Source organism: Malus domestica, chromosome 11, assembly GCF_042453785.1.
Source record: "Malus domestica chromosome 11, GDT2T_hap1".
NCBI lineage: Eukaryota > Viridiplantae > Streptophyta > Magnoliopsida > Rosales > Rosaceae > Malus > Malus domestica.
Genome location: NC_091671.1, coordinates 14,752,161 through 14,765,443, shown reverse-complemented (window position 1 = coordinate 14,765,443; position 13,283 = coordinate 14,752,161). Strand labels below are relative to the sequence as shown.

Here is a 13,283-nt window from a genome sequence, read left to right as displayed (position 1 = left end):
GTGGTTACAGTGGTATGAGATGTGGCCCTGGGCGGGGGAGGGTGCAGTGGTGAGGAGATGAAAAATTTGCAGAGCTGGGCAATATTGGGCGCTGGACAATGTCTCTCTGGTGAGATGAAGGGCCATGTTGGAATAATAAAAACCAACTGAGGACACAATTGGTAAAATAAATCTATTCCGATTACCCACTTCTCCTGGAATACAAATCCCTCCCTCATGCAGGGAATTCAAACCCTCCAAAAGCAGCAGTTGTATTCCAGAATTAGGATGGGACCCACATAAATTTTGATTCCTCCAAGTTAGGTAAACAAGGGAGTGTTCCGTAATCAGAATTTAATCCCGTGTTTTGTTTCCGATTACGGATACGTAAATGTGACATTATTTGACTTACAGAAGCTGAGTGAGTGCCTGCTGCATTCTTTTTGGCATGTATAGTTTCCTCCATCCTCGTTTTCCTTTTTTCCACCACCTCAGGTTCCAAACTTTAAGCTTCTCTCTCTCTCTCTCTCTCTCTCTCTCTCGTTTTCCTTTTTTCCACCACCTCAGGTTCCAAACTTTAAGCTTCTCTCTCTCTCTCTCTCTCTCACATATTTGAATTCGAAGCCATGAAGCAAAGCTTCAAATCAGGCGCTGTCGTTGTTCTCTCCATATTTTTCATCCTTTTTTCCTCAACATTATCGATCCGTCTCTTAGTGTACAAAGAAGGTAAAAACTTGTGCTGTTATACCAACTAGCTATTAATTTGGAAGTAGTGTATTTTATTACTTCAATGAAAAAAGATCTGAAATTTGAATCCTTCTTCCTGTTATTTTGTAAAAGAGAAGTTATTATTCATTAACTTCCCTTCTTATTTTTAGCAATATATAAATCTTCGGCATCTTTACAGGACAAGAGAAGGTGAAGCTCAATGAAATGGTTAATGGGGGTTCACTTGTAGAATTGAAAGGCAGTGAACTAATGAATGTATGTTTATGTTATTTTCTTTTTTCTTCTTCTTCTTGTTATTCTTTTTCTAACCCTAGCTAGAGTAATTAATCAAGTAGATACTATATATGTCTTATACTGCTTTTCTGTTGGGATGTATTTTTATATTGTAGCAGCTTATGGGGGTGGAGGATTGTGTTGATGGAGATGAGGACTGTTCAAAGAGAAGGATAATGGCAGAAGCTCACTTGGACTACATCTACACACAGCACCATAAGCCTTGATACTCCTCATATTTTCAACTCAATAATTCATTTCTTGTTATTTTCATAATCTCCTTTATTAGGAGACATTTGGAAAGCTAATTATCAGATTGGAGAGATATATCCTCCTTTTAACATAATGCAACAGTTACATCTAAAGTAGATAAGGATATTTAATTGTATAAGTGTGTCCTCAAACTCCCAATGAGTCTTTTTTTTTTACAAAGTACACAAAATAAGTGCTCTAAAACAAATGAAGTCACATTCACACTTAGTGAAAAAATGTTTTGTTGTTGTTGTATACAACCCTTAACTATAGTCTATATTATCATTTTTTTTAATGATAGGGTAGGGAATCTAGTAAAGCCTTCCGCACTAGAAACAGTTGTATAAGAATTAGTTTCAACCGTTTTATAAATAACTTGTACATTAGTTGCTTAAGAATATTCACGGGCACACACTCGAGGTATGTGTTGGATTGATCCCAATTTTTCTATATTGCTTGTGCTACTTCTGAGATTACGTGTTACATCATAAGCCATGAAAACTTACAATTGGTAGGTGATTTTGGGACATGGCATTAAATAAACTTTCCAATTAATTTGCAAACAGGTAAGGAGTTAGGAAGTTTAGGCTGAGTAAATTTAGACACAGTTGGGAAGTAAACAAGATTTTGACAACTTGTAGTCCGAAAGCTCACGTGAAGGCATTGTGGAAGCTCTTAATTCTCTCTTCAACTGGTTTGGTTGTCGGTTGAGTTCCGGTAGCTACTTTGGTGGCACTTAATACATTATATATGTGCTCACAGAAGCAAACTGCTGATTTTAATATCTGCTAATAAAGTTTCCACTAAGGAGAAACTAGCTAGACACTGCATTATTTAATTGATAGAATATTAAAGACAAAGTGGTCACCTTCCCAATTGTTTTGGTCCAACACTAGATAGTACATTGCAATATAGAATCCAACATCTGTATGTGTATATTCTTGAAGATAGGTAAAGTAAATTGCAAAGTTAGAAAATGAATTATGTATTTGAAGTCTTAATAATTTTCAACCATCCAATATCGATGGCAACAATGCCTCATGATATTGAATGATCTGGATCGGTCTCAATGTTTAAATCAGGTGTTTCATTTCCCCAAGTATTCTATCACTTATATTAAATTACAATATCACCACTTGAAATGTCGGACCTCCTCCTATTCTGGAAGGCATATCCACTGACTGAAAGTTTTTAAGTTATGGGGTTTTTGTGGGTGAGACACATTTTTATATTGTCTTTATTAATGCACTGCGTTTCTGTTATTTCAAAATTCTATATTTTTTAGTGTTCTTTCCTGTGGTAAAGAATACCTTTAATATTCTCCACCCAATCAATATCTCATGAAAATATCAGTGTATCAGCGAATATTTTCATCCTTGAATAGAGCGAACTTTTAAAAAGAAGTGATGATTTATATATATATATATATATATGAATCCGTGACACTATTTTTTTACATAACTTTTGACACAAGTTTTTGTGAGGTACCATCCGTAATGTATTTCCAACAATTTGAACAGTTTATCTTTTAGTTCATCATTCATAGATCATTCTTACAAAAAATTGGACATTACAAAACCATTAAGACATTCATTTGTAGTGAAGAAAATACACGAATACGCTCTCACAAAGAAACCCTAAACCCTTAATCCAATACTCGTATGATTTCAGATTTAGGTGATTTTTTGTAAACATGATCTTTGAGAGAAAACCTAAAAGATAGACAGCTTGAACGTTGACATACATTATGGAGGGGTCCTCACAAAAACTTGTATAAAAAATTGTGTAAAAAAAATGATGTCATGGATTCGCCCCTATATATATTGTATGTATAATTCAATTATCAGATATGATTAGTGCCTTGATAAAAAAATAAAAAAAAAATCGAAAAATAATTGAATGCTTTTTTTGTGTTACTATTGCTGCTAAAGTGGTCTTCCTCAGTGCTTTTTTCTTTCAAAAATTCTGTATTAGAGGAGGGTAGTGACTTCCTGCCTGTCCAGCAATTGGAGGTTCTTCAAATTCGGAAACATATTTTCTATCTAGACTTTAATAATACAAAGTAATCAGCCTTAAAATTTTCGTTCTTTTCGTTGAACTTTTTAGCTCCAATTCACGCCAATCAAAGTGGCACCAAGGCATTCAAATCCTCTCTTCTCCTTGACAATTTTTTGTTTCTACAATCTAAATGCTCGACCAATAATTCAAGGGTGGTATCATCCAGTTTGGAGTTCTACAATTAAATCCTAAACAAGATAGAGATTTTGCAAAGGACTTATATAGCTTAGTACGATAAAAACGTTCACCCATGAATTCCAAGTTTCAGCTTAAGTCTCCCTCCCCTAAAATCGTTTGTGTAAAAAAAAAATCTTCTCTCAACACTAAAAATGGGTGCATTTTTTGCTCACTACCATAAATTATGGTGTATGCTCACTATACACCTAATCATTTGACACGTGTCATTTCACTTAATCTTAATTAATTTTTTTCAAAAAAAAAAAATTTAATATGAAAGTTAATTAGAGTTAAGTAAAATAACACGTGACAGATAATTAGTTGTATGATGAGCATATACTATAATTATGGTGGTGAGCAAAATGCTCCCCTAAAAAAATTACATGCTCATATTGTGCAAAAGATGGCACATATATTTATTTTGTCAGAAAAAACCTACTTATATGACGTCTCTTTCTTTCTCATTAGAGGCTTCAAAGGCAATTGTTGATAAATGTTTAGATTCCGCTAAATTGGAAATCTACTTTATGCATCCAAATTTGACGAAAAGAATTATAATTAGTTTGTGTGTACGAAACTGCACATTTTAAGAATATTTTTATCATCTAGTGTTTGCATCATCATCTCCTCCGATTCACAACTCATCCTTTTTTTTTGTTCTTCTTGCCTCCCTTGCCTCCCTTGCCTCCCTTCTTAGTTGTTGAAACGTGGAATCTCTCTGAAAGTTCTTCAGGAGTGCGTGTTTTCCGGTTAAAGGCTCGGACACAGATAAAACCTGAAAGGAAAAAGTTCAAGATAATTTAGTACTATTGTTAAATTTCATATCGTAACATGAGATGGCTATATGCTTGCAGGCCAGATCAGATCGCTTTTGTATTTTCTTCCTTACAAATTTTCTTAGTAAAGTAGTTTGTTGTAAGATGCACATAGATGCAACTAAATTAAAAGATAATTTCATGTTTGCAACTTCAGTTTTCAAGTTATACCATTAAGACAATAGTTCACATTCGACAAATATCATACTTAATCGCTCTTTTTCCCTCCAATTATCAAGATGCGTGAAGATTACGAGCAAGACTGTTTCATCAAACATGCACAATTTGAAATATGTTATTTGGTTATTCTCGTTACTCTTTTTAATTTTTCTATGACAATTTGTATTATCATGCTTCGTTCTATTCCACAGTTTGAACCCATAAATCTTTTAGTTATTTCTTTCATTTTAATTCTTTTTTTTCCCATACTAATCTGACTTATGGTGATGCAAACTATCTAGGTTGTCATTGCTACTTCTATGAAAAACCATGGATTTCTCATACGAAATCGATGATGTAAATATTAAGTAGTAGCAGGGGCAGAAGTTACAAACCTTTCACAAAGCAGTCCTTGATTTCGTTCAATGGTAACCCTGCAATAAGAAGACATTATTGAGATGCTTGTTTCACTCTCTATATATAGAGTTTGGTCTTCACCAAGACACGATTCACCATATCAACCGTGTCATTTGATGATCTAGCAGCATAACATGCCAGACTGAAGGCGACTGAAGGTTTGTTTACCTTTAAGGATTGAAGATGTTGAGGTCCCACAGTATACAGTTAACCTAGCTAGACTCCATAAGCTTGATCTAGGAACTTCAATCGGGCGTATACTGGTTTCATGGTCAGCAAATATCTGCAAGGAGATGATATATACATGTGTTCTACTTCTAGTATGGTAGCTTGATCTAAAATACCTGACAGTATATGCTGACAAAAAAAAAAAAACATTATTGGAGAAATTTTGAGTAAACTCACCTCATTCACTTGAAAGTATGTTCCGTTGAGTGGAAAGCTCCCCCTTGTTGCAGTTCGACACGGTATCTGTTTATGCATCATTTTATGTTATGTCATTCTCCATAATTGTCTAACGTACTTACTGCAAGTTGGGACTTTAAAAGAATGTAGAAGAGTTTGTGCACCCTGAGTTTTACTCACCAAAAGTGTTCCACGAACCATTTGTGAAGCTGCTTGTGAATGATTATTAAGTGAAAAACATGGCTCCACAATATTGCTCAATTCTCTGGACTCCCGAGGATCGCATCGTTTTTCATCTGATAATCACATTTCCACATAATTTGATTAGCACATATTCCAACATTGAATCTTATTTTCAAGTTGGGACGCTCTAACTTTTAGACCTCACAGTCCTTGGACTTTTGAAAACACGAATCTTTCACATATAAACACATTGCAGTTATATAAATTGTTTGCTCCAGTCATGTAGTACCTGATGGCCATATAGCAAGAAGGTATTGGCTTGGATCATCGGGATCTCTGTTTTCTAGCTGTGACATTAAAATTATGAGAGGTCTACATACCACTACGCAGCTGAAAACACTTTTGCACAGGAAAAGAATAGTAAAAGACTTACAGTCTGCAATAGAGGATGATAATCTGGAAGAACATAGCTGCATGATAATTAAAATAAGTTACGATGCAATGAAATATCATAGCACAGCATTTTGGGGATTTATCTGAAAAATTCCCACAAGGATTATGTCATATGTCAAAACACAGACAATAGTTAACCTTTGCATTTATTTTATTTTTTCTGTGAAATAAAAATTTCTTAATTATTTAATTCAACCTTATTGGGAGCAGCCTCTCCATAAATGGGGGTAAGGCTAGCCGACATTCACCTCTCCCAGACCCTGTGTAAAGCGGGAGCCTTGTGCACTGGGTACGACCTTTTTTTTTTTTTTTTATTTAATTCAACCTTACCCTCTATATCCACCAATTATCTCTCTTAAAACAAAGATTTGGCATCATTTTTCTCTCATTGAAGCTCATGCTCATCATTAATCACAAATTTTCAACCTTCTGCTACTAGTTTTTCTCTTGCATTATATCAAATACGTCTTATGTCTACGATAAAAACAAAAAAAAACAGAATAGGTTTGATATCTCATATGTATAGCAGCATGAAAAGGACCAAATGAATGATTATACTAAGAAATAAGACCAGAAAATTTGATTTGTCTAGAAAAATACCTAATCATGTGAGTTTATATGAGAAGGAGAACCATGAGAGAGAAATGTGTCATGACAACTAACATGCAAGGAGCGGGAGTTTCCATTGAGGGATTTCTTTGAGAAATTAATTTGTATAAGAGAGAATTTGTGGACATGAATGGTTAAGGTTAAAAATTAAATTACTAAATTATCTTTTATTTCACGAAAAATAAATAAATGCAAAGGTTACTCTTTATTTTTCACATATATTTATAACTTTCTAAAGAAATGAAAAAGGCAAACCCAACTTACACTAGGTGCTTTGTGCATAAGCGGAAAGCATCCTTCGCTTTGGGAGCTCGAAAATTTGCATATCGGGAAGGAACTAATCCTGTTGCCATATCGTTTTCTTGAAATACACCCGTGTATGGCTCTAATGTTGTTGAAAATCTTTCATCTCTCATTTTAATTGTTGGCATGTCATTAGGGTCATCAAGAAAAAGATCTTCAATGTCTCTTAATGATGCTTCTGTATATTCAGGCTGCGGTGATGATGGTTCCTCAATGATAGGTTCACAACTTTTGCCTTGGTATTTTGAGTCAAGGCTGACCTCAAGAGAGGAGACAGTTGGTGGATTGAGTGCCTGAAGAGCCATCATCAAGGGATCTGTAGAACTACCGTTCTTTGTTGAACCTGGCTTCTTTTCTGGCCCTGGTAAGGCAAGCCTGGCGCTGTATCAAACATGTACATTAGACACATATGATACACCAAGAGATTCAAAATTACAATGCATCTGAAAAGGTCTGTAATGGACATAAAAGCAAGAAACTATCAAGATAATAAACTAATAGAAGACCAAGTGTAAAATATTTAATACCGTATTGTTACTATCCTTTTTTTCAATAGCGAACATTGCAATATCTAAAATTTCATTTAAAAATTCCCACAATGATATATCCTAAATCCCATCACGTGCCGTTAAATTACAATTTAAAATTTTTTTTTTTTAATCTTTTTGCAGTAAATACTTTCTCATTTTCTACATTTTTTTTTTAAAATCTCACTGTATATATAAGTGATATAGAGCTCGAATTAAAAATTTAAACCTTGCAAATGCACTAGCGTAATGTCTGCACTCTCCCTTCATTGGACAAGAATTGCAATTTGGCTTTTTCTTTGTACAAAAGACCTGCATAAATATAGAAACACACCCATTATGTATAAATATATTTAACGAATTTTAAAATCACATTGCTGCTTCAAATAATTACTCTGCAAAAATGTATTACCTTTCCAAAGGTTATCATTTGGTAATGTAGTTCGTACCTGTTAAAAAATATACTAACATGAGTATAAGTTTTACTTTATCAAAGATTATTTTTTGTAAAAATAATCCTAACAGATGTTGAAAATTACAATGTTTTTGGATCCAAGGTTTTTAGCCGTGGCCAAAGATACTTCTGAATGGTATCCAACAGTGGCATCCTACACATAGAAAATTTAGATACTGTCAACGGATATACATGTAATATCTCTTGTTAGTATAGCACTATATACTTACTGTTTTAATACATGTAGTTGAACTTGTTCAGGCAATGGTTCAAGGGGAGCCCACCCTAGACGAATTGCTATCCGGCCAACATTTACATCCACCTAATAGAAGACAAGAAGAATGCATCTTTGAATTTATGAAAGCATAGTTCACATTTAGTCGTTGAACAATAATCATTTAAATCATACCGGGAAAGCTACATGTTGGAGTGCCAAAAGTCTCACACACTCCACGCTTTTCAATCCAATGCCGTCAATTTCTCTTAGGTACTTCCTACAATTATAAATGGTTGAATGATTAAATTTTCACAAATCGATATATAACTAGGATTAAATAATAGGAACATTTTATCAAGCTTATCCTGTAAATGCATACTTACGTTACTAACTTAGGCGGGGCATTTCTTAACCACTCGAGGTCTATTTGTTTATGATCCTCATGTACTTGGTTAAGAAATTTCTGTAACATTGAGTAAAAGTAGTTGTTAGAATTTGTGAAGAGAAAAAAAATTGTGCAACATCAAATAAAAGTTCTTGACTGTTAATATGATGTTTCATGTAAAGAAAACATTATGAAAGTCTTTTTGTCCAAAATTCCTGAATATGAGAATAAAAATAAATTTGTTTTACCTTGACTCGTCCTGCAATCATATTGTGTTGGCCACGCACTTTAATAGCCGCAGCAATCTGACCAACTTCTGCAATTCTAACTGCCTCCCAGTCTACTGAATCCATGTGATTCCTATTTCTTTCTCTACTGGTTGAAAATATACTTTTACACCACCCCCAACTAAGTTTAGTCTTCACTATAGCCTTCTCGTTTTTTCTTCTTCGAGGAGCTTTCATCGTCTTATCAAATTTCATGCCTGATTGTTGCTCATTTAAATCCGGTTTCTGTCCTTTCTGATTTACCTGGTTGAAGTTGTTGGCCTCATTAGGTGGTTCCACAAGATTTTGGATTATAGTATCAACTGCGCTCTCAGGCTTATCCACCAGCATATTCTGAGAACAAAGATGACTCTCATCGTTTGGTTCTACAATTGCATCTTTTGTTTGGGAACACGGTGGTGACAGACTAGACATTTCTACAGATGTATGAAACTCAACTTTTTCGGAGATTACCTGAACTCCACAGTTATCTGACACAACATTATCTTCCAAGACTCTGAGATGATTTACCTTTTCACTGAAACCAATTTGGGAAACCTCAGGAGGGTTGTGGAAATCACAAGGAGGCGTTGACGCCCCTTCAAGGTCATTGGGTTTGTCAGAGCTTGACTCTTTGTGTCTATAGTCCATTGAGAGTGCCACTTCACCAGTGTGTAACTCCTCCTCAGATTTTGGCATGATAGCAAGAATATTACTTCCAACTGATTCTTGGGTGCCAACCATGTTTATGTATTCACAATCTGTTTCGTTGGAATGGGACTGACAAGGGAATCTGGCAGCAAGTGACATGAAGGCGTTGCTGTAGAAAAGAATAATATGTTAATAGTCTCATTAGGAACCTCAAACAGAAGAAATATAATTGAGAAAATCTACTATAGCAGATTTTGAGTTACCTTGAAAGATGATCCGACACATTTTGAGTTAGGAAAACTCCAACTATTGAGTCCACCACAGAACCTTTCCATGGTGAAAATTTCCTATCTCCTGTTCAGAATATAGTTTTACTGTTAGGAATTTAGCATATAATTTTCTGTAACATTTTCAACAAGTATTAGCTGGAATCACATTGCTAGTAAGGTTGTACCTTGGATTGTGTTCATCCGGGATATAAGTAGATTAATCCGTCCATGTAAGACTTCTCTTTCATTCGTCCACCATTCCTCTTCACTTTCTTTCTCTTGACCCTCATTAACCTTCGCTTGTAATTGAAGTTTCCATGACTTAACTCGTTCAAGGTCTGTGGGAGAAAGCTCTGGACGCCTTTTACTGTGCTTCTCCTTGTATGGAACTAGAATGCCATGGTCATTGCTGGGAACATGTGCATCTTTGTCATGGTTAACTCCATGGCTGATATCTGGACATTTCTGTACAAACGGACCGATATTATCTTCCTGTGAATCTGCACCAAATGCAAAAGAGACTCTTACAAAATGATTTACAGTGGCATTCGCTTAAATTTGCTTCCGATAGCGTACGCTCAATGAAAGAAAAATAATCTCTACCAAAGTACCTATTAATTTGTATGTCAGCCCCAATAACTCATTTTTCAGTAGGCTTCTGTCACTTTTATGGTTATGAAACTCTAAATTAATACGGGAGGGTACAATGTCCCAAATTATGCAAAATATAGATACCTCTTATGTTGGGGGAGCAAGGGCCCTCATGCTTAGATGGATGTCCTTCACATTCACCATTGTGAAGCTCTAAATTAAGGGAATGTCCCATGTTAGTCCATTTCTCTGTCACCAACCCTCCATTTCGTCCCCGAGTATGTCCCTTTGATCTTTTCTTCCTTGTTGTAATTAGTGGCTGCAGTGCACCAATTAGATCTGTGGTTTCTGTTTTTTGGAATGAAACCCGTCCCTGATTTTTGTCACCAAGCCCTTTGTGAAGGTTTCTTTCACTCTTAAGAAAATATCTAGCTATGGCCGACCATCTATCTTCTTCCCGCCTCCTCCTCGCCAACCTTTGTTTCCTGCATGTAGCTGGAATGTTCAGTCCTAAATTTTTTTTACAACTGAGATTCATAAGTGTTCCATGACTAGCTCTAACTTTTTGCGGAGGATTCGCCAGAATGATGACATTCTCCGTGTTTGATTTAGATTTCAGGTCACCATCTAGAGTTGCTCTGTCTGATACAGAAAATGCAACTTTATCCAAGGTGACTTCTATGGGGACCGAGTGTTTGGGGCTGCTTGAAGACTTCTCGGCTGACATATTTTGCTCGGAAGAAACATGCATTTTAGCTGTAGGCTTTGGTGTCTTTGGTTTTGAAGCAGGACGCTTTGGTGTTGCCTTCTTTGGGGTCTTAGGCTCTATAGGCCTTGGTCTTCCTATACATACCACTTTTGGCCTATATACTTTCTTCTTCGGTTTCTTGTGTGGCCCTTCATTCAAGTCTATACCACCATCTGGGCTTCTTTTCAAGTTTTTCTTTTTCTGTGATGGGCTCGAAGTGCTAGGAAATTTGGAGCCTCCCATAAAATTTGCTGCATTGGATGTCCGATTCTTGTTTTCTGCCCGATGGATGACATCCTCCTGCTTAACGCTTTCTTGATTTTGTTGATCACCTGCAGCCAATTACACAATCTCAGAATATTGAACGCAACCAGTAATATCAGCAAGAACTGAAAGTATATAAGCGTGTGATGCCATCTGGAATTACACTAGACATTACGCTGATAGAGGTTGAATGGATGCTTTCCAATTCTCACAAGTAAGCCAAAACCAGTAACTTGGGGTTGTAAAATTCATATTAATATTATAAAATCCTGTTCCTCAAGTTCAACAATTGATTTACTTTGTCTTAACATGCAAATTTACAATCCGTAAACAGTAACACAAAGGAAGAGGATCCTCTCCTCTTTTATCTCTTTTGCTCTCATTTTTCGTCCCTCGTCAAAATTGAAATCTCAACACTTCAATAAACTCAATCCTGCTATGCCCAAGCTTCGGTTATGAGGCCAATATGTAACAAGGCAAAATATGATAAATACAGTTATGAGGAATTATACTGGACCGGCGTAAGCCTACGTTCAGTTTGGAGATCCCGAGGAAAATTTCACTAATATCAAATGGAGACTACAAAAGCGTTTAAAGGCTCTCACAACCCAAATCACTCTCGCACACAGATGAGCCAAGAACAAATCTCAGATTCTTACAAAAGAGCCACTGAGACAGAAATTTATCAGATGAGCAGTAGCTCACAAGACCAAAGAAACGTTTCCTTCTTGCTTCCAAATGGTGCGACAATCTTTAGTAACAAAGAAGAGATGATTGGTCTCTTACGCTAACAATTAACGGAGACTTCCGTAACTTTAATTTTGGACTTAAATCCTAATGGACGGGTATAAATTTGTTAGTTTATACCACATAGGTTTTCTTTCGACTACCGGGACTTGTAATCCAACTAAGCCCAAAAACAGTAAGTAAACAGATAAATCAACTTCAACAGAATCCTTACCGGACTTGCATTGCGACATACAATCTGGAATGGCAGACCCCTGCTGCAGCTTTTCTTCATTGATACCAGTTTGCGCAACTGGAATGAAACAACAGTTTATATTTTCAAATAAAGCCCCTTTAGTTGCATTTGTTGATGACTGAGAAATTGGAGGTTCTACAATTATCCCCTGCAACACCAGCTCCTCCCCAACTGTCAAAATTTCATCATCATTCGCCGCAACCTCTTCTGCTGCCACTAATCCCTCTAAACAACCTTTCTCGGAACCCCCATAAGAAAAACTCACACAACCCTCATCACATTCCAACACAATCTTATTCAAATCGAACAACCCAACACAACTCAAATTTGTGCTCCCAATTCCACCCAAATTCTGCACCTTTTCCTCCTCTCTAGGACATTCTTCAATTGGGTCGATCAGGCAAGTCTTTTCCTCTGAAGAAGTTGCCGCAGCAGAAAACACAGAAACCCCATCAGAACGCTCCAATTCCACTCGGGAATCACTCATCACTATGCTATTATTTTGTCCCGAATTGCTCTTGAATCGTCTTCTGAAATATGATTTTTGTGTCCTCGCTGTAGCAGGCTTTGCAGGGGTTTGTGGCACCCACAAACCCTCCTTCCGATTCTGAACTACCTCCTCTTTCTCTTCTTCTTCCATGGCATTGTCTCTGGAATCAGGTTCTCTCCTCTGGTAGACCTTCAGTTCGGCCATGCCGAATTCAAGTTACCAAACAACTGAGAAACCAGTAATAAAAAAAAAAAACCAACTGAGAAACCAATAAAACGAAAACAGAGACAGTAAATTGATCACAAATAGTAGTATAAAAAATAAGGGCACACAATCACAGCACCAAAAAAAAAAGTCAATTACTTCAGCCATGCATGGCCGGCTGAGGGAAAGGAGAGCACAAGTTTTGCAGAAACGGGAATTTACCTGATAACAAACCAAGCTAGCAAAATCTGCCGTAATCTTTTACTTGGGTTTGGTTAATTTAAAAGGGTTAGAGGATCTATCTGCTACTTTGAATAGGAGTAGAGTTCTTTATGGAACCAAATACGTTATTTTAGTTTAGGGAAGTAATTAAGAGTTTGACTCGGTTCAACTTAACCTGAGTCTCAAGGAAGCAAGAAATTT

The 13,283-nt window shown here is 36.2% G+C and overlaps 1 protein-coding gene and 1 long non-coding RNA gene across 8 annotated transcripts; one reads left to right on the top strand and one right to left on the bottom strand.

The window, feature by feature from the left end:
- The first annotated feature begins 360 nt into the window (after positions 1-360).
- On the top strand, positions 361-1,346 carry LOC103447991 (uncharacterized). 2 transcript variants are annotated; one of them, XR_011573205.1, is made up of 3 exons: positions 361-705; positions 887-963; positions 1,101-1,346. It is a non-coding gene; the product is annotated as an uncharacterized lncRNA (long non-coding RNA). The 2 variants fall into 2 exon arrangements; XR_011573206.1 differs by having other exon boundaries at positions 1,098-1,346.
- Positions 1,347-3,883: 2,537 nt separating this feature from the next.
- LOC103447992 (DEMETER-like protein 3) lies at positions 3,884-13,224 on the bottom strand. Of its 6 annotated transcripts, none has more exons than XM_008387227.4 (21): positions 13,083-13,224; positions 12,146-12,883; positions 10,317-11,252; positions 9,767-10,081; positions 9,576-9,666; positions 9,193-9,481; positions 8,644-9,015; positions 8,394-8,473; positions 8,203-8,287; positions 8,024-8,115; positions 7,879-7,947; positions 7,752-7,788; positions 7,569-7,651; positions 6,774-7,193; positions 5,881-5,917; positions 5,737-5,794; positions 5,445-5,560; positions 5,265-5,330; positions 5,028-5,142; positions 4,838-4,876; positions 3,884-4,243 (listed from the first exon to the last, which is right to left on the bottom strand). In XM_008387227.4, exons 2-21 carry the CDS (start codon positions 12,858-12,860, stop codon positions 4,110-4,112), a joined length of 4,149 nt encoding a protein of 1,382 aa, XP_008385449.1. In that variant the 5' UTR covers positions 12,861-12,883; positions 13,083-13,224; the 3' UTR covers positions 3,884-4,109. The 6 variants fall into 6 exon arrangements, with proteins under 6 accessions (XP_008385449.1, XP_017191408.1, XP_070663901.1 ...); XM_017335919.3 differs by having other exon boundaries at positions 8,644-8,925; XM_070807800.1 differs by having other exon boundaries at positions 12,146-12,845; positions 13,083-13,204.
- Positions 13,225-13,283: the final 59 nt, after the last annotated feature.